This window comes from Oenanthe melanoleuca, chromosome 1 (assembly GCF_029582105.1).
Source record: "Oenanthe melanoleuca isolate GR-GAL-2019-014 chromosome 1, OMel1.0, whole genome shotgun sequence".
Classification (NCBI taxonomy): domain Eukaryota; kingdom Metazoa; phylum Chordata; class Aves; order Passeriformes; family Muscicapidae; genus Oenanthe; species Oenanthe melanoleuca.
Genome location: NC_079333.1, coordinates 83378865 through 83402854, shown reverse-complemented (window position 1 = coordinate 83402854; position 23990 = coordinate 83378865). Strand labels below are relative to the sequence as shown.

At 39.2% G+C, this 23990-nt stretch overlaps 1 protein-coding gene across 1 annotated transcript in view; it reads right to left on the bottom strand.

The window, feature by feature from the left end:
• SLC9A2 (solute carrier family 9 member A2) overlaps positions 1 to 23990 on the bottom strand; it is a 34385-nt gene continuing 10395 nt past the window's right edge. The window contains exons 3-12 of the mRNA XM_056487945.1: positions 22772 to 23022; positions 16020 to 16237; positions 14457 to 14659; positions 11857 to 11946; positions 10533 to 10603; positions 8903 to 9064; positions 8227 to 8323; positions 7202 to 7333; positions 5215 to 5305; positions 1 to 3340 (exon numbers count right to left, since the gene is read on the bottom strand). Of these exons, the coding sequence (XP_056343920.1) occupies positions 2970 to 3340; positions 5215 to 5305; positions 7202 to 7333; positions 8227 to 8323; positions 8903 to 9064; positions 10533 to 10603; positions 11857 to 11946; positions 14457 to 14659; positions 16020 to 16237; positions 22772 to 23022 (1686 nt within the window). The 3' untranslated portion in view covers positions 1 to 2969. The remainder of the gene's footprint in view (positions 3341 to 5214; positions 5306 to 7201; positions 7334 to 8226; positions 8324 to 8902; positions 9065 to 10532; positions 10604 to 11856; positions 11947 to 14456; positions 14660 to 16019; positions 16238 to 22771; positions 23023 to 23990) is intronic.

Here is a 23990-nt window from a genome sequence, read left to right as displayed (position 1 = left end):
CAAGGAATGTTGTCTCAGTCAATACATGACTTTCCCCATCAGATGGTGCTCGAGGACAGATTTATTGGGCATTTCATTCTCCAGCAGACAAACTCTGATATGACATGACAGATGTGACTCCTCTGCAGGCTCAAAAAAGGGTTCACTTGTTTCTCCTTTGTAGGAAAGAAAAAAGAAAAAGGCAAAAAAAAAAAAAAGGGGAGGGGGGGGGAAATAAACCTCTGACCCAAACCAGAGCAAGAGCTGAATGATAAGGACTACCTGGAACAACACCTGTGTCACCTGCTGCTGTCATTGCTACTGAAAAGGAGAGCAGCTGAAAATCAGTTCCCAGACATGGCAGGTGTCTGATTCAGCAGTAGTGGAAAAGAGCCTGAAAAGGGTGGGAAGAGCAGAAGTGAGGAAGGTAGAGGTACTCACAAGGACACAGAGTCCCAGGAGATTTGCAATTCTGCTTCACAGTTTGACCATGCTGGAGATGTGCCTTGATGCTTGTATTCTGTGGAATTCTAAGTGCTTTGGAAAGGTAAAAACATGTTATCATGTTTTGGAGCACCAAGAGCTTAAGACCATATTTATAAAAATGACCTTCAATTTGATGTGCTTTACTATGGGGCAGGGCACCACTTTAAGCACAAATAATGCGAGCATGCCCTGCATTAATGGGCAACCAGCACAGCAGTAAAGTTCCTGAAACCTGCATTCATTATTTAAAATTGTGCCATAAAAAATAACAACTGTTTGAAAAAAAACATGAAAAGCAGCTCTCCCCAGATAGAAGCCAAGTGCTTGGTCATTACCAGCACATAAAGAAGAAAACTCCATGGAGAGTAAACTAAATGTTGATGTGCAACATTTCACATTTATTTATTTGGTCAGATTTCAGATCGGCTAATAGAAAACAGCTAATCTAAGCAGTCTGATCTGTAAGGAGGATGTTGTCTCAAAACTGAAATCAAAACTCTAGGCTTTTTTCTAATTCAAAAATGATCCAAATAATGCAGGGACATAGCATTCCCTGACGATTGTACAGATGAAAGTACTTTCCTGTTAAAGAAAGACAACTTTAAATTTGTTTTTAAAACTTGCTGGCTTTGTTTGAACCCAATTTTATTTCCAAACAGGAGATGATCATTAGAGGACAGCTAAGTATTGATTTCCACAATAATGATTTGTAGAGACTAGCCATGAACATTTGACTGAGGTTTACAGGGCTCACACAGCCATTCCTCTGCAGCTTAGACTTTGGAGTTTCCACACAGTAGAATTTTCCATAGCTGGAACAGAGGAAAAAGACTAAAAGACCTGTGCTAAGGAAAGAATTTAGGAAGGTTTGATATTTCAAATTCATCCATGAAATAAATATTTTGTAAATGCTTTTAGAAGAAGGAAAGTCTTACAGCCCCATTTATCAACCCACACCCATGAACATTTGAAAGAAATCTACTTTGTGGTTTTAAAAGGAAACTCTGATTTTTAATAGTTCTTTCAAAACAAACTTAAATTAAAAAAAATTAATCTTATTGCCCACAGATTTAGAAATGTGCTAATGAAAGAGAAAAATTATGATTTCACAGTGTACATTCTTCAATGAAAGTTATCAATTTTGTAACAAGTAGAAAGAAATTTATTTCTGCATTGTACTGAAATGTGTATCTGTGCTAGAGCAAGCTCAGTACTTAGATTCAGTGGGACAGAAAGTGCAAATTCCTGAGAGCTACAGCTAACTATCATTTATTTTAATGCATCCTCCCTTCCCATATGCCCTCAAATGACAGCCATTGATGCTAGGATCAAGAAGTCCATGTTATTAAGGTGCACAGTGACTTCAGCTGATTCAAGGGCCCCCACTGTGCTACTTTTCTGTAAAAACAAATTAGATGGAACATTTTTGTTCCTTGGAGTGCATAGCTCAGACAAAGAAAAGATTATCTTTTACCTTTTACAGATGAGGAAACAAAAAGTAAAACAAATTAACCAGGGTCACAAGCATGAGTTGAATGAGCTTTCTTGAGTCTCAGTGGTCCCTGACTCAAACAGGAGACTGCTTGCTTTGTCTGTGTGCAGTACTCTGCAACTATTCTACTGCTGTGCTTGCATTACATTGCAACCAAGTACCTAAGGTGCAAAAAAGCAATTTTGATTCACAATGTCATTTATCCATTTGAAGTTTTCTGGTTTTAGGCCTTCTGGTGTCCTGCTAAGTGCTCTCAGTTCTTGCTGACATAAGTGAAAGCCAAGGTAGTTCAGTTTTTCTTTGGTGTTCCTTAGTACCTTTCAAAGGTAACATATTGCCAAAAATTCAGAAAGTAAAAATTCAAGCTATTCAGGTCTTCATTGCAAGTCCTTTTTATAAGCTGTATTTGCAATTCGCCCCTACAGCTTGTTTCTTCTTCCTCTTTTTCTGCATCAGAGGTGTTTGAACAAACTAGGCTTCAGGAATATATTATCTCTTCTTTTGAAGTATATATGATAGGTGCATTGTGCAACTTTCAGTGTTATTCATGTTGAAGTTCCGGTTAAAACAAGTATTGTTGATTATAAATAAAATCTGAAACTGTACACGATTTTGGGGGTATTTTTAAAGAATCCATTCATCACTGGACTTTCAGCAAAGATTTCAATGGAAAACTGGGTATTGAACCTTTGGGACTTGGTTCCATGAGAGATGATGTGATAAGGCACATTTCCATACTATTTTAACAATGGAAATAATGTAATTAAATTAAAGCATTGCCATAAGTTATTTATAAAAGAGATATATGTATTTTTTATGTCTTTAACTTTGCAACTGCTCCAGTATTCCTTTCTCTTAGGTGATAGAGTTGACTTAACTCAAATGGAAGTGGTTAGACCCAGATTGAGGCTTGTTTTGTTACATTAATGGATCCCATAGTCTGATCAGATAGTTTAGAATCCTAATTCAGTATGTCCATGGTTTATTACCAGCAGTTCTCCTTTGGCTGTGTTTAGTAGGGCTGGTTCTCAGGCTTGTTTCTCTGCCTGTCCCCTTGCGATGCCTGCCTAACTAACCGTGGTGGTGGCATAGGTCTGGCTGACCCATGGTCTGCAGTCAAATCCTCCCTGCTCAAAGTGCCAAATCTTGGTCTTGTCAGCAGAGGCTGCCTGAACCCAATGGATGGCTGGGGCAAGGTGCTTGGCTCCTGCTGCTCTCCTCGTCCGTCCTGGCTCCCGTCAACTTCGTTCTTCCACTCCACCCTGAACTCGGGTAGTGGCCTCTGTGGTCTCAGTCTCTGGTCTCTCAGGATTTTCCCTGCTCTTGGCCTTAGATTGAGCACTGTGGTAGCAGCATCCAACTCAGAGTCACTGCTGTCACCCACTGTTAATTGAAAACAAAAGTACAGTTTTAGGTGTGGAATATAACTCTTTCAGGAATATTTGAGTAACAGCACACTGAGCCCTTGCAGCCATAGAATAAAGTTTCCCCATGTTTTTCTGTATTCAGTGCTTTGATTAGACACAGTAACAGCCTCTTAACTCTGTCAAAATAGGGGATAGATTTGACTTTAAAACATCCCTACCCTCAAAAGTGTGATTTTTAGAAAGGCCTCAGTCAGCTGCTCCTTGATTGCCAAGTGCTCACTTGATTGAAGTGACATTTCCCCAGTTCTGGGAACACAACACATACAGGGGTTCTAGAAACTTGACTTTGGAAAAGGAGCATCAATACCAGGCAAAGGATCTCTCAAAGTCAATGTACAGATGGGTGGAAATACCCCATCCTTAATAAGGATGAATGTAAGACATGAAACAGAATCAACAGGGCAATTCTTATAGGTTGCAAGTGCTGCAGACTCTTCCTCCCACTCACAGCAATGTAGAATATGCTCTATGGAAAACTGACATAATTGTTCAGGGAATGCCCTTAAATGATCATTGCCAGGTAAACCAAGCTGGAGGTTGTCTGGATGTGCACATGTGCATATATTTTTCCCCAGCAGACTTCTTTAAAAAGGATGAACATCTTCATCAAAACTTTCATCTAGAATCATTTGATAATAATTTGAACAATAGTTTATGAATGCAGATTTGTTCTTAGACTTAAATCAGATATGATGGTTTAAATATATCAAAGTAAACAACTGTATATGGTGCAACTGTCATAAGAACAACTTAGATTAGTAGCCTTCATAGTATTTCTTTTAAAAAGGTGAGGAAGGGGTCAACAAAATATATCACCATGTTACTGTGCATTCACCCAGATAATTATATATCAAGGAATGTCTTCATCAGACTGTGTTTTCAGGCTTTTTCCCTTCTAAATGTGTCAAATAATGTATTTTTTGACAATTGAATAATCTGGAGGCATATTTTCTCTTTAATTCTAGGTGACAGTAGGTGACCTCTGCAGACTAACTATAGAATAAAAGGCATCCTACACTCTGGAGAGAAAAGATATTATTAACACACAAAAACAGACTATTATTAAATTAACTGGGAATAGTGAAAAACTAATTGGGGGTGGAGATCAGGAAATTTTTGCAACTCTGCAGAGACTTTGTCTTCCCAACAAGAGAACTTGATGACAACTTATCATGAAAGAAAATGCTTTCAAGTATGATATAAGTATGATAATGAAACCATAAACAATCAAAATTAATATATAGAATTGGGCAAAATTTTCACATCAAATATTTGTGCTCCAAGAGATTTTTAATTTTTTTTTTTTTTTTTTTTTTAGAACCCAAGAACTAAAATATAAAACATTTACGAGTTTAGGCAAGGGGAAAAAAATAACACTTTGGTTGTCACCACAGCATTTTGAGCTCTTCATGAGAACAATAAACTCCTAGATCTCATTACCTTCTCTGGTTTGGTTCTCAGAGCAGTGTCCTCTACCCTGACCCCAGAGAGAAAAGAACCAAATAGGCTCATAATCCAGGAGGGATATCTGGATTACGGAATAGAGATAAGGAGAATGAGCCATAGCAGTTCCTGGTGCAAAAGTGCAGCAGGCTGCTGCTTGCTGACATGAGATGTGCTGGGAGGACTATGCCAGCATAGAATAGGAAGTGAGAAAGCCCCACAAAACCCTGCTGTAGGGCATTTCTCTACACTCACATTTCTGCTTTAGGACACTGCTTTAAATGCTCTAATTCACTGATTTCTCTACATCATCCCTGGAAAAACCTTCCTTCTATGTAAGCAAAATGACTGCAGCACAATAAGAGAAAAGCAGAAAAAAATCATTACCTCTGGAAGATGTTTTATTTCTCACTCGTAGTTTCTCTGGGAGTTTAGTGTTTTTAGGAAGCGAAAGAAATCTTTTTGTGTTTGCTGCAGCCTGCATGCAAAGAAAACCAAAACCTTTTAAGTCACTGCAGTCTAGTGCACCTGCATAATGCATTTTAAGGTACCCAACTGAGGCTTGAACAGGTTTATGTAGCTAAAGGGCTGGACAGTAGTTTCAGATTAACTAATATGTGATCTTTTACTACACACTCAGTGCTAATTGCTGGCTGAAGTCTGTGCTAACTAAGGTAAAGACTGAATAATCTCAAGCAGTTTAATCAAATGAAAGCCTAGTGATATGCCCTCTAAGATCAGAGTCAATAAATGTATGGTCTCTAACCTCAACCTTGCCTGCACAGGTTTTCCTAAGGAAGGCAAATGCTGCAAGCATGGCATTTCATGCAGCTCCATGTTTAAAACTTGTTCAAAACTTTTTATTTGCAAAAATTTGGGTGAGACTGAAGCTTGGGCTCAATAACTAATCTGTATTCTGATCCTGCAAGCACTTTATACACATAAATGACTTTATACAGTTGACTAGTCACACTAAAGTTGATGAGGAAGTCAGGCACCAGCATGATCATTTACCAGTTCAGGGCATAAAATCCTTGTTTTCCCCAAACTAACATTTAAAGGCTTTGGGAGTCTTTAAACATGAGAGGTACTTTCCAGGACAAGTTGCTTTTTTTTAAAATTCAAAACTTCCTCAAGGACATCCTTTCTTACATTTGCTACAAAAATTTTAAAACCTTTACAGTCTATCAGCTCTGCTCTGCTCATACCATTACTTGTGGCAGACCCAAGGGGAACCTGAAAGGAAATTTACTTTCCCTTAGAGATTTTTCCTCTTTGGATTTTTATTCTTTTCCTCTTCCTCCTCTCCTCTCTGTGGAGGATTTATCCAAGGATAATTATTCTTAAAATTATAGCCAGTGTGTTTTAAAAAGTTATCAGACGTGCTTTTTCTCTCCCTCCCCCAAAAGTCCTGCCAGGTCTCCTCAGTATTTCTACACAGTAAATAATTTAATTGTATGAAAAGATAACATATGTAACTGTGGTTGAGAGGGGGGAAAAAATCATTCAGAACAGTCTTATTGTCATAATTAACACCACAGTAGCTCTGGTAATGATCACCTATGAGGCACAGCCCATTTGGAGACATTATTCCAGCCTCAATCAATGAAGACAACAGTCACTAAGTATTCCTGTAACATGAAAATACATATTCATAGGATGGCTAATTTCCTTGATACTTGATATTACCCCTGCCTAATTAGTGTGCTCCATTCCACACTTGGTTACAATTGCAGGATTGCCTCAGATATTATCATGCCACAGCAATCCTTGTAAGTGGAAGGAGTTTTCCTAACCAGTGTCAAAATCTGAAGACCTGACGACATTTTATGATAGAGCATATAATATTTTTTTCAAGGGAGGAGTTTGCTCTGACTGATGTGGTCAAAAGTTCTCTCCTATATTTTGGAGCTTGTCTTAAATAGCTTTTCTATCTCAAAGTCATTTTTTAACCTTTAATAATTCACACTTCATCAAAATACTGATAGAGAATACTGATCATACCTACATTGTGTACAGAGCCTGTCCAGCTTCTCTGAGGTAAAATTATGGCAGCATATCCCACTCCCATCACAGAAGGTAAAATTATGGCACAGCTCACACTCCTATCATATTTTGCAAGACTGAGGCTTTACTGAAGATGTCAACACAAAATAAGGGGTTCATGTGTGGAACTCAAGGTTGAAGTGTGACATTACATGAGCAGTTGTCTTCCAAACTCAGGATTTTTTCCTGCATGTCGGAGGATTGGTTTTTTTTGCATGACAGTTAGCTACGAAGAGCTGCTTTCAATAAAAACTATAATTAAAAAACCAAACAAGCAGACCAAAAAAAAAATAAATAAATAAATAAAATCATCAGAAAATGCAAGTACCGGTCTTTCCCTTGACAGGCTGTTTGTTTTCCTCAGGCTCTCCCTAAGGCTGTGCCGGCGACGGATCAGGATTTCCTTGGCCTGCTTTTCACCTGCATCTGCAGCCAGGCTGTGCCGGTTGTAGGACATTGTCTGAAAGAGAAAAGCAGTGATCACAGCCTGGAAAGCATGATGTCAAATGTGTTGGACTATATGAACAGGGAAAAACAGGGTTTTTGCTTTAATAAGCATCATAAATCTTCGTGAGCAGCATCGTATTGCAGATGATTAAGAACAATAATTATGCCGAGAATGTTTTTATTCATTTGCTTCACAACCACCTGGGTTTTTTTGTAGGTTTTGGTTCATTTTTTTTTAATCTGCTGATATTTATAATGAAAGACAAAATGGAAAAAGCTGGCTTAATACTGTGTTTACTCCTACACTGTAGTAGCTTGGTCAGTATGTCAGTAGAGGACACATTTGAAAGTGATGATTCCCCTAGAGCGAAGTAATTTTTACCTCCAGCAAGCTGAAGCTTGCTCAATTTTTGAATGTTTTCCAAGTGCTCAGGCAATCAAACTACTTAGCCACAGGAGGATAAATGTGAAATGTCCTTTTGCTTTTATTTCACTGTTTTTCCAGTTCATCATCTTTGCTCTTAATACAAACAACATTACAACTGGAGGCAAATAGGAAATCTAATCCCATATCATGGAGTGACCAACATACTCATACAGGTAGACAGTCTTGTGTTGAACTGGTACCTAGGATCCTACTTTAATACTGTAGATACATCAGAGGTAATAAGACAAAAACATTAAGCCTTATCAATAGTATAAGATCAAGTAAGTATTTACACAAAGGACTGTGAATATGCTACTGTACATATGACAGGATATGGACTCAAGGCAACAGAGGTAAATAAGAGCATTACTTGTTATTAAATGATAGAGCAGATGTACTAGCTCAAAGATGTGTTAGGAAGATAATCAGTCTATTACAAGAGCAGTGGGATATTTATGTAGGCAAAAGTTCATCCTTACTCGATGTCGTATTTGGTAGAGATTCTTTGTTAATATTTCTCGCATGTTTTCCATTTCAGTGGGAGAAAGGGGCTTTATCTTTCCTTCATGATAATCACTGTGGCAGAATAAAAAAAAAAAAGGAAAATATAAGGAGAGGGAGAAAGAGAGAGGGAGGGAGAGAATGTTTTTATTTTTATGGTCAGGAATGACATTTGAATTACTTCCTTTGTTGGAGGTGGAAAAAACGTTTCAAAACAACCAAGTAATAGATGAAAATATAACATGTAGAAATGAAATCTTGATTTCATTTGAATCTGTGTTTAGACAAAAAATGGGATTAAAATTACAATGATGTGTCCATTTTATTAGGAACATTCAAAATGCCCCTCAGGCCTCCCTTGTAGCTATTCTCTGCAGGCTGGCAGGTACGTGTTCAAGTCCACCTGTGCCCTGCACGGCAGATCAGTGTTCCAGTGAGCAGCTGCCCCAGTAAAACTACACACCCAGGAAGAACACAGCACCTCATGTGAAGCTACAGGCAAAAGGCTCTTGTTTCACATCCTCTTGCTGCTCTGGTGACATTAGGACCCAAAGTATCCTAAGCCAAAGTGATTATCCTGCCTGCAGCCCAGGCTATGAAATAAATTACCTGACCCAGCTGAGATGCTTGGCTGTGCTGGCATCACGTGCTTACCTGAGAGACACTGAGGATGGGACCTTGCTTATCATTCCACTCTCTGCCATCTCAATGGCATGCTTGATTTCTAGCTTCTTGTACAAAGAAACAATGCTGGATTTGGGCTGGTTCTCACGGATTAGAAGTCTTCGCAGGTATTTATTGTCAAACTTTTTAAACCTGTACATGAGGCAAACCAGCCCAACCAGTTAATTTTTACTATGCATAGTAAAGGAAAGCCAATATATTGCAGTTAATTTAAAAATTTTAAAGGACTTCATTGTCTGGGAATGTATCTGTTCATGTTAACACCCTAATGCTGAGTAACCTAAGAAAGGGGCAATTTCAACTTTACTTCAGATAGATAGTCTTAACCTGTGTTTACTTAATATGTTAACAGGCAGTCTCCCTAGAAGCAACTTTAAACTTTTAGGTATTCTATGTTATTAGAAAATATTATTTTTAATTCTCTGTTTTCATCAAGACAAAGAGAACATTAAATATTTACTGTAATAACAAATAAAAGGCCAAAATTTGCATCAACTGCTTTTTCTTTGAAATTTTAGCCTGCTTTTGTAAAACTTTAGAAGTTCTTCCCTTCTCTCAAGCAACTGCACCCTCTTGGATGCTTAGTGAGAAAATATTGATTGCAGCTGGTATTGCTTTTTCTTGTCAGAAAATATTTTGCCCTCCAGACATTCTAAAGTTATTCTTGAATTTGAGTGTGAAGGTCAGGAAGAGGTGGAACTCTCCTTTGCTCTGCAATATTTTCATTAAAGATCTCATGTAGACTAGAGGAGAACCAGACTGAGTAAAGAAAAGTTGTACCCATATCACACATCTGTCAGGAAAGTGCCCTCACTGTGTTGCCCCCAAGTCATTTGGAGAGGGCTCTCCTCAGTCATTCCTGCTGGTGCTATTCTCTTCTTATGTAAAACACCTAAATTCTTGGAGCAGAGACTAGAGAGTGGTGAGCAGTGCCAATGCTTTGGCTCTAAAGAATTTGGGCATAAAAGGAATTGGCTCTAAAGAATTTGGGTGTAAAAGGAATTAGATCCAACCTAATGATGATGATGATGATGATTCAGCAGATAAAGTAAAAATATAAATTATTCAGGTATTGCCAGGGATAATCTTCCTAACTAAGTCTTAAGTAATACCATCAAGAGCTGTGGAGCTGTCTGCCATTAGGATCTCTCATGTGTCTCATGCCAGCTGCTGCCTTGATCTTTTTAGAGAAAATAAAGTAGTTTTTGTATGTTTACCATCAAATAGGAAACTAACCCATCACTTCACTGCCCTAAGAAATACAGTTTGCAGGAAGACAGCTGGGTGGGATGAAAGGCTCAGCAGACACTCAGGAAATGCTCTGCAACAGTGAGAAACATGCACCCTCAGAAGGTACCATCCTTCACCCTGGGATCAGAGGGCTGCCTTTCTTCCCAGCTGGAGATTCTACTTGCTTGTGGTTTAGTAAAAACCATTGTTTTGCTACTTTTCCTTTGAAACCCACATGTTCTAAAAACAACCGTACACTTTCAAGAATGGATGCTGAAAATGAAATATGATGCCAAACAGCCTTTGTTTGTTGCTGCAGAGCCATTTCAGCCTCTCCTGTATAACAAAGAGTTTCAAATGCAACTCTTACTTATCTCTCCAAAAGTTGTGACCCCAGTGTCCGCACACATCTTCAATTCCAGTCTTCACGTGGTCAAAGAACTAAAGGAAAACATTGGTTCATTACATAAACTTACAGACATCACTCAGCTTTTCCTTAGACCTTATAGTTTTCAACTTACTTTAAAACAAAACTATGTAGGCACAGCTCTGGACAATGCTTCAGTTTTACCAAAAGCAGTCCAAACCAAGCTCAAAACCAGAATCTGTTTCTTTCACCCTGAATCTTCTTTAGCTCACAGCCACAAAAGGACAGAATTTAGTTGCTAATTTCTTCAATGTCAATCTTGCTCAGCTCCTGACTGAAACTAAAGGTTTTTCCCATATTTTCACTTACTTGAAATTCACTAACCACTTGCTGCTATGCCTGGAACTTTCCCAGGCAAGGATGACTTTGTGGAGAAGAGAATGTCAGTGGACAGAAGCTTCCTGCATCAGCACCAGCCCCTCAGGATGCACAGACACAACTGAGAGCCAACATTAGGTGCTGAGCTCCTATTTTAGGAATTTGCATCATCCTAAAGCATCCTGTCCACCTAATATTAGAAACACACTCTTCCTGAGTCTGTTATCAATTATGAAAAACTGAATTGGTTCAGCTAAGGTCTCACTTGATCCCAGAGGCAGCATGCTTGCTTTTAATTCAGGAACCATTGTAGGAGTCTCTCACTTTCAGGGAAAACCTCTGGTAGACATGTCCAAAGGATAAGCTCTAAAAGGACAGATTTTTAGATGTCTAGATTGGCTTTTTTCCCAAATGTGGCCCTTACTATTCCTCACTTTTGAAAGATCAACCATACCACTTCAGGTATGCTGCAAGGAGAAATATGTTCAAGAAGATGCATGGCACACATCTACCAAACATATATCCTTAAAAAAGCTGATGATGTAAGAGTTAAGTAAGTTTAAGTGTACTTAAGAGAAGTTTGCGTTTGTTTAATTAGATTAAACCAAATGCATATAATGTAATCAAGTAGGGCCAAAGGTTTCCTGATGTAGCCAAATTACAAAATAACATGTATCTCATGTGTGAAATAAACTACAGAAAGTTAATTTACTTCTAGACCTGAGAAATTAAGAAAGTGAGAGATTCCAAAATAATGATACGTAACAATAATTTCGCTAATTGCCAGGAGTTAAATAAGCTTTACAATTATTGTGCTTATTAGAGCTATCAAAAACAAATCTAGTACAACCTCTCCATGATACTGATGCTGAATGCTTGTCTGTCTGAATGTGGCCAGGGATTTCATCTACACAAGGGTTTCACCTGTGATACTGAGGCTGCAACATACCCTGTTATAAATCTCTTCACTGACAGCAGGCTGCTTTTTGTTTGACCTTTTGACATCAAGAAACTCCACTAGTGGGCGAATTGTTATTCCCTGTGAAGAAAAAAAGAACACAATAATTATAAAAGTGAATTAGTTCTTCTGATTGGCAGGTTTTGCACTTAGCTATGAAGTCCTTGTCAGCTCAGACTCCATTAATGCAACAGGAGGGAGAAAGGGGCACCCTAGAACTGAGAGATCCAAGAGGGTCAACCTAACAGAAACTATCAGGAATACATCACCTATCCCATCCATAGTAATTTTAAACTTTTTTTTTTTCAGTTTTTTTATGTGTTAGAAAAACATGAATTGTTAAACTGATTACCTGTAATTTCAAAATAAATATGTAAAGTCCTCTTTTTTAGTAATTACTTCCAAAATAGGTATTCAAAGATATGTAAACAGTACTATTATTGACATCTAAGATCATGAAACTAAGGGGTTTTCTTGTAAATATGTATCCTTGCTTGACCATTCTCAGAGAAAGAACAAAAGGTCTTGGCTATCCCTGAATAATATAATGGTTTTGAACAATTATTTGTGGAAGAATTGAGATAATTTGTTTACTTGTACACTGGCACAGGGGAGAGGAATGAATCTCCTGTGGTGTTGAGATCAGACCCTACTATCCCAGACACCCAGGTCACATTTCTTTTCGTAAATGAATCAAGCTTTATCTTAAAAGTAGTGAGGTTTCTTTGCCCCATTGCTCATAATGGAACACTCATCTTGAACCTTATTGTTCTGATAATTAGAAAGCTGCTTCTTAATTGCATCATGGTCACTGTGTACCACTTTGTTCTTGTGCCAACATTTGTCTTTTCACTTTGAACAGCGTTCACTCCCTCATATAAACAGTAATTATCTCTTCTCCTCTTCTCCTTCATCTTGCTAAGGCCAAGGCATCCTGGTCTCCTTTCACATGACAGGCTTGCCAGTCCCTGATCACTCCAGAACGTGCCACTATGCTCTGATGGAAATACCTGTCTCAGCATGTCCTAAGATCAGATTTGCCTTTCTTCTCTTCTCACTGCACTGCACTGTTGACTTAAAATCTACCCCATTACCAACTAGTCCCCCTGCATCTTTTTCCCTTTCTATTTTTTTTTCCAAAGCAAAGGTTCTAATTTCACAAGAGAAATTCCTAGTACAAAAATCCTTGCAACAACACTTTCGCACACATTACTGTTCAATTTCATTCTGTTCCTTCCATGTTGGCCCTCAGTTCTTTCTACAGGATACTTTATCTCACTGTCATGCTGAGAGCACTTTTCAAAATCTGTCATCAAGAAACATCAGCAACAGGAACTCCTACCTTTTTGTTCCATGGTCAGTTAACAAAAGTATTAACTTATCCTTGAGGAATTCCTTTAATACTATCTCATCAGCCTATTATCTGGCCAGGGTGGTTGAGCACCTGAGGAAGTGCCCAGGGAGGCTGGGGCATCTCCATCCATCAGCACATTCAGAGCTCAGCTCAATATGGCTCTGAGTGACATCATCTAAGGTGGCCTTTCTTTGAGCACAGGGTTGGACTAGAGACCCTCAGAGATCCTTTCTGATCCAAAGGACAATTTGCTTCTATTTCCATTTAAAGGAGAAGCTGTCAGCTCCTTCATCATTCATTTTACAGTCATCCTAATGTCAACCTAAACCTCAGTTTAATCAGCAGCAACACTAACAATCTCCTCTGTCACTCCCTCCCCAAAGATTTTACAATATTCCAGTTAAATGAGATGCTCTAGAAAATAAATTACCTTATGAAAGAATGATGCCAGGTTTTTCTTTGATAAATCAAGTTGCATCTCATAGTGCATTCCATTTATCTCCATATTTTAAATTATTAAATTAGCTTTCACAGCTAAAATCAACTTTGCCCCTTTGCCCCTTTGCCACCTTGCCCCTTTCCCAAAGCACCTTTTTCCATGTAAAAGGCAGAGTAACAAAATTCTGTTTTTTTTTCCCACATCTCTGAAATTTCATTATTAGCCACTCACATCTCTCTCACTGCTCTGGATAATGAGTAGTCTGATATATTTATTTGATGGGCTTGGCCTCCTCTACATTTTGCAGGTTTCAGTCTCTATGGCCAGGTAGACACTGGAGGCAAGTTCTTTGTGTCCTTCCACACACCTGGTGCTTTTTTGGGGATGCCCAGCTGCATCACTTCCTAACCCCCAGACTGCAATTCACCTGTCTGGGCCCTCAGGGTCTTTAGCTCACTGTGCATTATATCCAACACTGAACTTATGAGTAAACACACAAATTTAAACATTCCAAAAAAAGGAATTAGTGCTGAAGCTGTACCCAGATTATCTTTTGTCTCTACTCCAACCTCAGTAGTCTTAAATACTTAATACTACTTATATGTAAGCATAAGTACTTAATATCTGGCATACTTTTGCTACCTGCCTGTGGTATGCATAACCTTTTTTTATACTATGACTGTGGCAAGTACCTTCAAGTATGTTTTTTTACAGTAAGTTAGGACATTTGTTTTTCTACCCATGGCTTATTAACAACCTGTCTGAGACAGAAGAAGTCCAGGAGAAGAAAGGTACTACCTGAATGAAAACAGTAAAGAATATCACCACGATAACAGCAGTGATGAACAATTTCTTCCTGGGAAACACAGCAGGAGGAAGCAGAAATACAAGTGAAAAACAAATTGCTCCTCGGAGACCTCCATAGGCAATAATAAATTGGTCCTTAAAAGTGAGAGGTATTGTCCGGAATACATTAATGATCTGAGTCAGAACAAAAACACCTGAGGGCAAAAAACAGAATTACAGAGAGGAGGGGTTAAACACAGAACTTAAATTACACAGAACTAGCTCATGATGTTAATATTCATTTAAAAACACTTCTATTTGCGTCTTTTTATTTGCTTCTTCAATATATATTACTGAAGAAATGAAACATTACTCAGCAGCTTAAAATACCATAATATTAAATTAAAAAGCCTTAGGAACGTCATTTTGAACATATTTAGTGAGCTAAAAACCTCAGGTCAGCTGGACTTAGAACCTGAAGCAGACTACACCACAATCATTCTCTGTGTCAGTATAGACCAAGACTCCTAATTGCTTTTTAACAGATTTTGAGGTGATTTTGAAAATTGATTTGTCCCCTCCATTAATCTGTGCTTTGAACCCTGCAAACTCCAGTTCACTTAAATTTACTCACACAGACAGGAAGGAGTCAGGACTGGGGATGGAGGGAGAAAACGCCAGTGAATGCTGGTGTACCTTGGAAAAAGGTTCCAGGGATGTGGCAGACTGGAGTAAAGGTATAAAGGCAGGAGAAGGAAGCAAGCAAGGGGACAAGAGCTGGGTGGCAATCAGGCTGGTTGGCTGCTTTTCAGCATAAAGTATTGATTGTAGGGTTTGCAGGTGTAGTAGGAAAATAGTCCAGGTTTCTGCTCTGGAAGGAGACTTGGGAGCTGGATGTAGAGCTGCAGATTAGAGCATGACCCACCTTTACACATGCAGGGACTGAATCATTAGAGGTTAAGCTGGGGAGAGGAGCAGATTTAAGACCTACCAGCCTGCCCTGCACTTAGCTCTCTAGGTAAAAGAAAAAGAGCTAGTACTGTAAATTCTATAGAAGGGAGTTTTTCTTTACACTTCAATTACAGCATTCCCTGGTTTGATACTATTTATGTCAATGACTGTGAAAATCCCAAAGCTAGTAAACATAAATTAAAAACAAAACCAAAAGCAAAGGAAAAAAACCCAACAAAAACAAAACAAAACAAAACAAAACAAAAAAACCACAAACAAAAAACCCACCCACAACATTTCTAACTGCTGTACGACTGCTAATTCTGTTAACCAAAATTTTCTTATTTGTAAATAAATGTTTACTTAAATGCATGTATTGTGATTAAGAAGCAGACTGACTCTCATTTTAGGTGAGCAGGATCAGGGCAAAACTTTATTTGATTGGGTTGATTTTTAGGTTCCATTTTAGGGAAAGGTAGAAGCTGACCCTGCAATATAGAGCATGTTACTAATTCAAAAACCAGTCTACCAACTGATGGGTCTCTAAGTTTTGGCATTTTCTACTTGACAAGAGATAAAACATTTCTCTTGCAAAGAATACTGAATAGTGTGAGGCTTGCTTACCCAGTGCCCTCCAGATTAAACAGAAGAGGAGGGTGAAGCTAACAAAGGCCCAGTTCCACTCATGGTTCTTCCCAACTGTAGACACACCCATGAAGATGAAGATTAAAGTCTCACTGACACTGCTCAGCATCTTCATGAAGTATTTTATCGTTGTGTAGGATTTCTGAGAAACATTTTCCTCCACGTATTTATTCATGGTCATGGCACAAGCTGTGATCCTGAAAGGCAAACATTATCCCATATTTCATTGGCTTTTTTTTTTTTAGTTTCTCTTATATCTACATAATATTATTCATTTTCCATAGTTCTCTCTAAAATGCAAAGCATAACTTATCCCATAACCAATCTCAAATTTAAAGGCTTGGTGAACCTACAATTTTGGGCGCAACTTTTTTTTTCTGCAATGGAAAGTTTTCTGAGAAGAAATCAGAGTATAGACTTTTTTTTCACATACTAAATGCACATGATCTGTGCAGGGGTCACTCCAACCCTGTTTTGAAAGAGGCAGAGATGAGGAGAGATAGGGACAGCCTTGGAAAACAGGAGTTGCTGCATCTCTTGCTGCTGTGGGACATCAGACAGGCTGGAAACTGCATAACCTGGGGCAGAGCAGGAGTTCCCTCCTTTCCTAGCAGCAGCTATCCCACCTCAATGGCAGTGACAGTAGCCAGCTCCTCTTTCCAAGCAAAGTAAGCAGCAAGGCCACAGACAACTTGTCATCCTTCACCAGTTTAGGCCTGCTCTGCCTGCACATGGGGCTGGATAGGAGAAAAACACCACCAGAAATCACACTGGTGCTGCTGTACATTTAAAGCATCTATAAATTAATGGAATGGGCATCTCAGCTAATACATGAGAGAAAAGAAAGGGCTTACTGTAAATGCATCTACAAGTCCATTTTCTGTGTTAGCAAACAGAGTTTGTTATTCCTCAGGCAAAGCAAAAATGACATTGCTGGTTGTACATCACTTGCTCAGTATGGCTGAGGACCACTTTTACACATTTACAAGTTTAAGGGTAGTTAGCAGAGCTGGCTGGAGGATAACTTCAAGGTGGTGTCTGAGTGTAGGGAAGGACAGTCTGAGCTGACTAATAATTATCAGGGAGGACAGCTAAGGCAAAATATATTGTGAAACAGATGTTCCTGGTTCTGCTGTCTAGGGCAACAGCATCTGCTCTGATTTCCCAGTTAACAACATTATACTCATCCATGTATGGGTTCTCAGTCAAACCACGCACACTAAATCTAAACTAAGGAAGAGAGATGTATTTACATTGTCTTTCTGAATACAGTCAACTTGTCTATGATTATTTATTCCAGTTACACCAGGTTTTCAGATATAAATATTTGCTAACATAGGGGATACTTCTTCATGCTGAAATCTCTACACTTCTCTCTCTCATGGGAGAGGAGGGCAGGTTTGCTACCATCTCTGAAAATTTCTCTCAAAATCTCCCAAGTTTTGTGGAGATTTCACTGCAGAAACTTCTGCTAAGCATGTCCTGCCTCTAAGCCAAGAGCCCCATCTCTGAACTCCTCTGAACCAAACACCCCTGAATGTGAATGTAAATGGAAAGGCAGACTGGGGCAGAGCTCAGAAAAACCTGACTGACATTATGAACACACATGCTTGTGTTTTTTTTCTTCTAAATAAGGGATTTTAAGCAAATTTTGCAAAGCAAAGTTCTTTCTGGGAGGAATCTCAGAAGCAGCAGTAACTTCAAAAGAACCTTCATGCAGTGAACTTTCTTTGCATTTTGCAAGAGGGAGTCCATAGCAGCAGCTCAGGTTGTAGTCACTGACAGACTCTGAACACATTTCTTTTGATTAATTAAAGTAATTTTTGTCCAGAAGTTTTGTTCTCTTGCATGGAGCCACATCTACGTCCCCAAAGTGGCTGGGCAACAATACTTGAGAGGGACGAGTCTGGGAGGACATGTGGACACTGGGAGAGGACACAGTGTCCTCGGTTGACCTCTCCCAAGGAGAAGAGGCCCTGAATGTACATCAGAGTGAGCAAAACCCAGGGAAGAGGATGAGATATGGGGACAGATGCAGTCTGATGGGGCAGATAGGGGCTTACAAATACAGGCAGAATAGTGCACCTAACCTGGCCTTCACCCTGCATTTTTGTCCACCTGTACTTGGTGATGGAAAAGGATCTAGTCAGCACAAAACAAAATGTCTATTGACATGCAAAGACTAGTTCCAGCCCTAAGCAAACTCCAAGTCTAAGAAGGACAAAAGGTGTCACTCAGACTACCCCAGACCCCCATCTATATTTAGTACTGATATAATTGTCAGCCCTCTCCTCACTGTCAGCTGATTTTACCACGGTCCTGAACAGAAAGATGCTATGTGGTCCTCATAGGATGCTGCTTGGGAACAGAGCTCACCCTGGTTACACTGTGGAAGATATAATGTACATTTCATAAGCATGCAAGCTTTCTCCCTGGAACACTCAGTAGTTGAGTTAACATTTCTAGTTTGAGCATGTGGTTAGGATAACAGAGGTCTTGAATTTTTTGTCAATACTGACAAACTGATGATGCTTTTCACAGTTTTCCTCCCTGTTCTGATCTTTCAGTTGCCCAGACTGGGGACTTAGGACAGATCCCACATTATGTGCCTGAGCAAGAAAGTGGTATTGAATCTGGCACACACATGGATTTTGTCCTGACATGCAGCAGCCACTTGGCCAGGACATGCCCTCAAGCCCAGAATCTGTCAAACACTCCCAGGTTCCTCAGTTTGCACACAGTTCTGGTGATCAACCACAAAGGTACATGCACAAATCTTCTCAAATCTACTTAACATTTTGACCCTCCAAAAGTCTCACACTCAGTGGCAAACCAGCCACTCCTCACTGCACTGACACACCTGCAAAGATGTCAGGATATGCCATGGGTTGTGACAGCTCTCCTGTGTGTCCACTGCTTATCTGCACAAGAGTAACAAGTCTGTGCAGCCTGGCTACTCCAATGGCACCCTCAGTGGAGCTGCCAAGTGCAGGGGCAGCAGATGCAAAAGAGCAAGAAGGCAGTGGCTGGGCTGGAAAACAGCCATCTCTAGCTCCACAGTCATTTAGAGTCCCAAAGCAGCAGCTTAGTGCCCTGAAGCATTAGGACTGTCAGGTCTGCATCAAAGACACAATGAAACATGTAGTACTATTTATTGCCTTCTTAAAATAAATAATTTTTATGATTATAGTAGTTTAGGAAAGCCCTGCAGCATGGGGAGCAGGGAGTCGTGCTCTGGACATGGTTTGTTTTTGGAACCTGAGGTAATGGAGACACTGTAAATAGATGTCTGATAAGAATCTGCCACCAGATTAATCAGAATCCTTGCAAGCTGTAACTTAAAACACCTACCATGCTTAACCACTAGAATTTAAAGGGACAACTCTCTTCTTTTCAGTCACTTTTTGCATTCATTCAATTAGTGTCAAGCAACTGAGGAGCTGGTTCAATGCTGTAATAGAGCTGCACATAATTTGTTACTCTTCAGGTAAGTAATATTCCACAACTAATCACTGCTCCCTTTGAATCAGGTATCTCTTTAGAGTATTTATTTGCATTAGAATAAAATGTTGAAGTCTTCATTTGAAAACTGTGTGGGGACATAATGTTAGAATTTAATATATAATCAATATCTTTATGCAAGATTTTATGTACATTATTATAATAAGTTCTTCACACACTTAAATTTTTTCTGTCACAATAATCAAAGCCAAAGCTCAGATGTGTTTTATTTCACATTTCTTATCCACATACATTAATTCTGGCTTCCAATTCTGTGACCTGAGTAGTTGCCTTGGTCAAGAAGGGGAAGGGAAAACCACCTCACTGCAATTAACCTGCAACATTCTGTACTTCTGAAGAATAAAAGTCTCACTGTATAAACAGTACGTTTCTGTCAGGACTGTAATAAACTAGGCCACTGGGCTCAATCCTCAAGTTTCCTTGACCTACTAAATTTACAGTAGTTTCAATGTTTGCTCCTTTCAGCCTCCTAATTCATTGTTAAAAAAAAAAAAAAAAAAAAAAAAAAAAAAGAAAGCTATATTAGGTGTTCTGCAGTTCTGCTGCTTCACTGTCTTTATGAGAAATTAGTAAGCAGAGAATGCAGCATTATAATTAGAAATTGTAGCAAGCAAATAAAGTTCAGATTCACATCTGTATGTTTTAAATCTGTAATCCTCATTCATGTCCAGTTCTATAGGAACTCTTTCCTTCCTTCTGAAGAGGATTTTCTCACTGCAGCTCCCAGGGACATGGTTCAGTCCCTTCACTATTTCAGCCAAGTAAGGTGGTGCAGGGGTTATACGTGGACATTTCAAGAATCATTTGTCCTTAGAATGAGTACACAAACTTATCAGAAGAGGGACAAGTGCCTTTCATTCTCTTCTATTCCTCTGCCAGTGAATTCCTGCTTGCTGGAGAATGAGGCAATCTGTGTAAGTATCTTATTTATTTGGTAACACTGTACATTGCTGCTCATGTCCTTCCCCTGAAGTATGGTACAGCATGTAACCACAAGGTCTCACCAAGTCTCTCTATTAACCTGGTTATGAAAGAAGTGGGAATCAGTAGTTTAACAGACTCATGTGGATATAGGTTGAAAAGGGGAGACCAGGCAATTATTCCTCATAGGCTGAACTGTGAATGGTCACAGAAGCAAATAATAAATAAACAATCTCAGTTGTAAGGGATATTCCAAGGTCATTTGCTGAAACTACCTGCTCAAAGGAGAGCTGACTTTTAAATCACACCCAAGCAATCCTTACGTGAGTCAGTTGCTGCAGAAAACAACAGGGAACTCCACACTGGTCTGTTTTTGCACTGTGACACAGAGTAAATTACTTTCTGTAGTTCAAAGGCCAAAGAAATGTGACAGGGTAGATTTACTCCAAGGGGATGTAGAGTTTGCAGGAGCTCCAAGGCTGCCAGCAGCACTGCTGAGGGGACAAGGTTTATGGCTTATAGCAGCTGAGACCCTGTACAGCAGCAGAGAGCCCTTCTGTCTCAGCTGGGATGTTACTGTACACAGTTCTGTCAGTAAAGTATGCTTAGAGACAAAAACACAGAACTTTTTAAAGATAACTCATATGCTATCATGCTGTTTGAGGGCGAAAAAACTTTTTGTTTCCTCTTCTGCTCTGTGCCCATTCAGGGGCAGTGCACAAAGGAAAATGAGTAGGTTGTTAGTGCTGTGGGAAGCACTGGTGTGCTGGTGGCAGGCACTGGCATGTGGTGGGTCCACTGGCCCACCATGCCCTTTCCATTGTGTCCTGGATGCAGCAGGTCCAAATCAGGATTTTCATAAACACTGCTACAATTTTTTCCATGTACAGTTTAGCCACACGTTTTTGGTTTAGAAACCCTTTAAGTATTTGATCACAGGATGTCAAGGACATTTGGCTTAAGAGGTGGAGGAAACTAGAAACCACACAAATGCTATGAATAGAAGCTATGAAAAGAGATGGCACATTTATGAACTCGGTCAAAGTGGATGCATATGCTGCTTTATTTAGGCTCATATCAGAGAAAGAAACCCATGTAATCTTTAGCTCTTTACTTACATTAAAATTCCAACCCCTGCTGTTTCATGGCATATTCCTATTTTTATACTTCTGAAATCATCACCCATAAGTTTCCTCGTAAATTGCTTCCCAGCCCTAGAAAACCTTATACTGGCATGACTATGATATTAAACCTATCTTCACTTGCCTAAAAGATAATAATCAAGTGAGGTATTATCGAGTAATAGTGACAGTCAGAAGTAACATCTGAGCTTACACAAAAAGCTCTGGTCCTCATGCCTGAATGACTCATATTTGCCACTAGAACAATAAAAAAGTCATTAAAGAAAGTTGACTTTAAAAATATTACTTGGAACCAGAGCAAAACATTTAATTATATCAAATGTCATAAAGGCTCTTTTTAATGTTGAAGTTGTTACAGAATAAACACAGTGAAGAGAGAGGCTGTGCTCTTTTTTTACTGAGAACAAGGAGTGGAAAACCAGAAGTGAAAATATTTCTATCTGTTGGAGGTGGGAAGAAAATATTATTTTATACATAATGATGTATACAGAGAACATTGTAACACACAGGCACACATATCAAGATACTAAACTACAGGATTATATTACCATTGGACTGCAAATTTTACATTCATCTAATCCTTATTGTGCCTGTAATCCAGAAGTTTGACTTAATAATATGTACATTGCCTTCATTGAATGGTACCTACTGGCTGCTCACATGACTAACTGTTAAACACAGTTTCACAATATATTGGCATGGAAAGTGAAGGCAGCTGATGAAGTTCCCTGCTGCCACTGCCACTCCCTCCCTGCCACCACTGCCCCTACATCCCTGTGGACCACTCCTTACCCATGTCCTTATGACTAGTTGAAGGGTCACATTAGGACACAGGTCACCAAAGTGACCTGGGTTAAAAATAAGCCACTGAAAATACAAGTGAATATTTTTAACTTGGAACATTTCAAAGATACGGCTCACGATGTGATGCCATGAGCAGTTTTAGTGACACAGCTGGTGCGGTGGCAAGCTGAGAGAATGGGGTGGAAGCAGGAGGGAAGAGGCCGGAAATCCTCAAGCCAGCAACTCTGCCATGCACTGTGGAACAAAGCCACATGGGCAAGGTTTGCAAAATCTGATCCTCTCTCCAATTTCCTCTGGCAGTCTTACTTGGATGCTATGATTACTGAAGTTTGGGGTACTTACGCCATGATGCCCGAGAGATGAAACATTTCAGCTGTTATGTATGACAAGTAACTGTACAGGAAGACAAAGAGTGGCTCAATCACTCGGATTTTATGGGTGAAACGGGTGGTAAAGGCTGCTACAAATCCCAAAAGGATTCCAATCAATACTCCACCGATCCCCACTATAAAGAAGTTAGCAATCCCAGCGAATATGTCAATAACCTTAATTGTGCGCATCTGGCAGAAAGACTTGAACAAATTGTACAGGACCTATGAGGAAAAAGAAAGCACATTATCTTTTTGAACTATTCTTAATTTCCCTTCATGTCATTATGTTCCTCAGCTTAAATGTTGAACTTTGAATTTCTCTAACTACCTTGAATTTGCTTTTTAGATATGCTGTTATTCATGTCTGGCATATTATTTGTCATCCATATATATATATACCAGGGAGATACACAAAGACAGATAAATATAGTTACTCCCATTTCTGCAAATGGGACAGATTTCTTAACCTGTGCTGCTCTAGGGGCCATGAGCATAAATCTAATACTTCTTTCAAATCATTTATTTACACAGCTCCTAATTTCTCCACAGATGTCCATTTCAGATTTCCCCCAGATTAAAAGAAATAAAACAAAAGGAGAAAAAAAAACTAAACTCTTTCATAACCAGTGAAAAGTCAGGTTTGTTCAAATCTGTTTGACCTACATGACACTGAGAGGTAGAGTACTGAACTAGATTACACATTCATCTAAACTGCTGAGGTAGGAGGGGATGCAGAGGCAGCTGGGGATGGACAGTGACCTCCTCAAGGAGTAAAAGAAACATGGCATTCACCAGGCCAGTGCTCTTTCTCAAAATTACTGGCCATTTAAGGTTTAAAATACTGTTCAAAATGCTGGGTATTTCTAGAGATTTGGTATTGCATTGCCATTAAAAAACCTGTTGCCATATTTTTGCCCCATTTAATTTTCAAAGCATTTAAAACCATCCTCCAAAACAAACTAGAGCAATGGGATTATTGCATTTTCTTAGCCAGAGACCCTTTTTGTTTTATACAGGAAACAGAACAATTTAACTCCACATTTCTCTAATATCCAGTATTTTACTTTCTTCAAAACAGAAACCAATGGAATCAGTTACTCTTAAAGAAACTTTAAAGGGTTTCCCCATCTGCAGATCCACTTGGGTGATTTAACCATTGCCTGGTGCTGCACTATGCTCCCAGCCCTGCA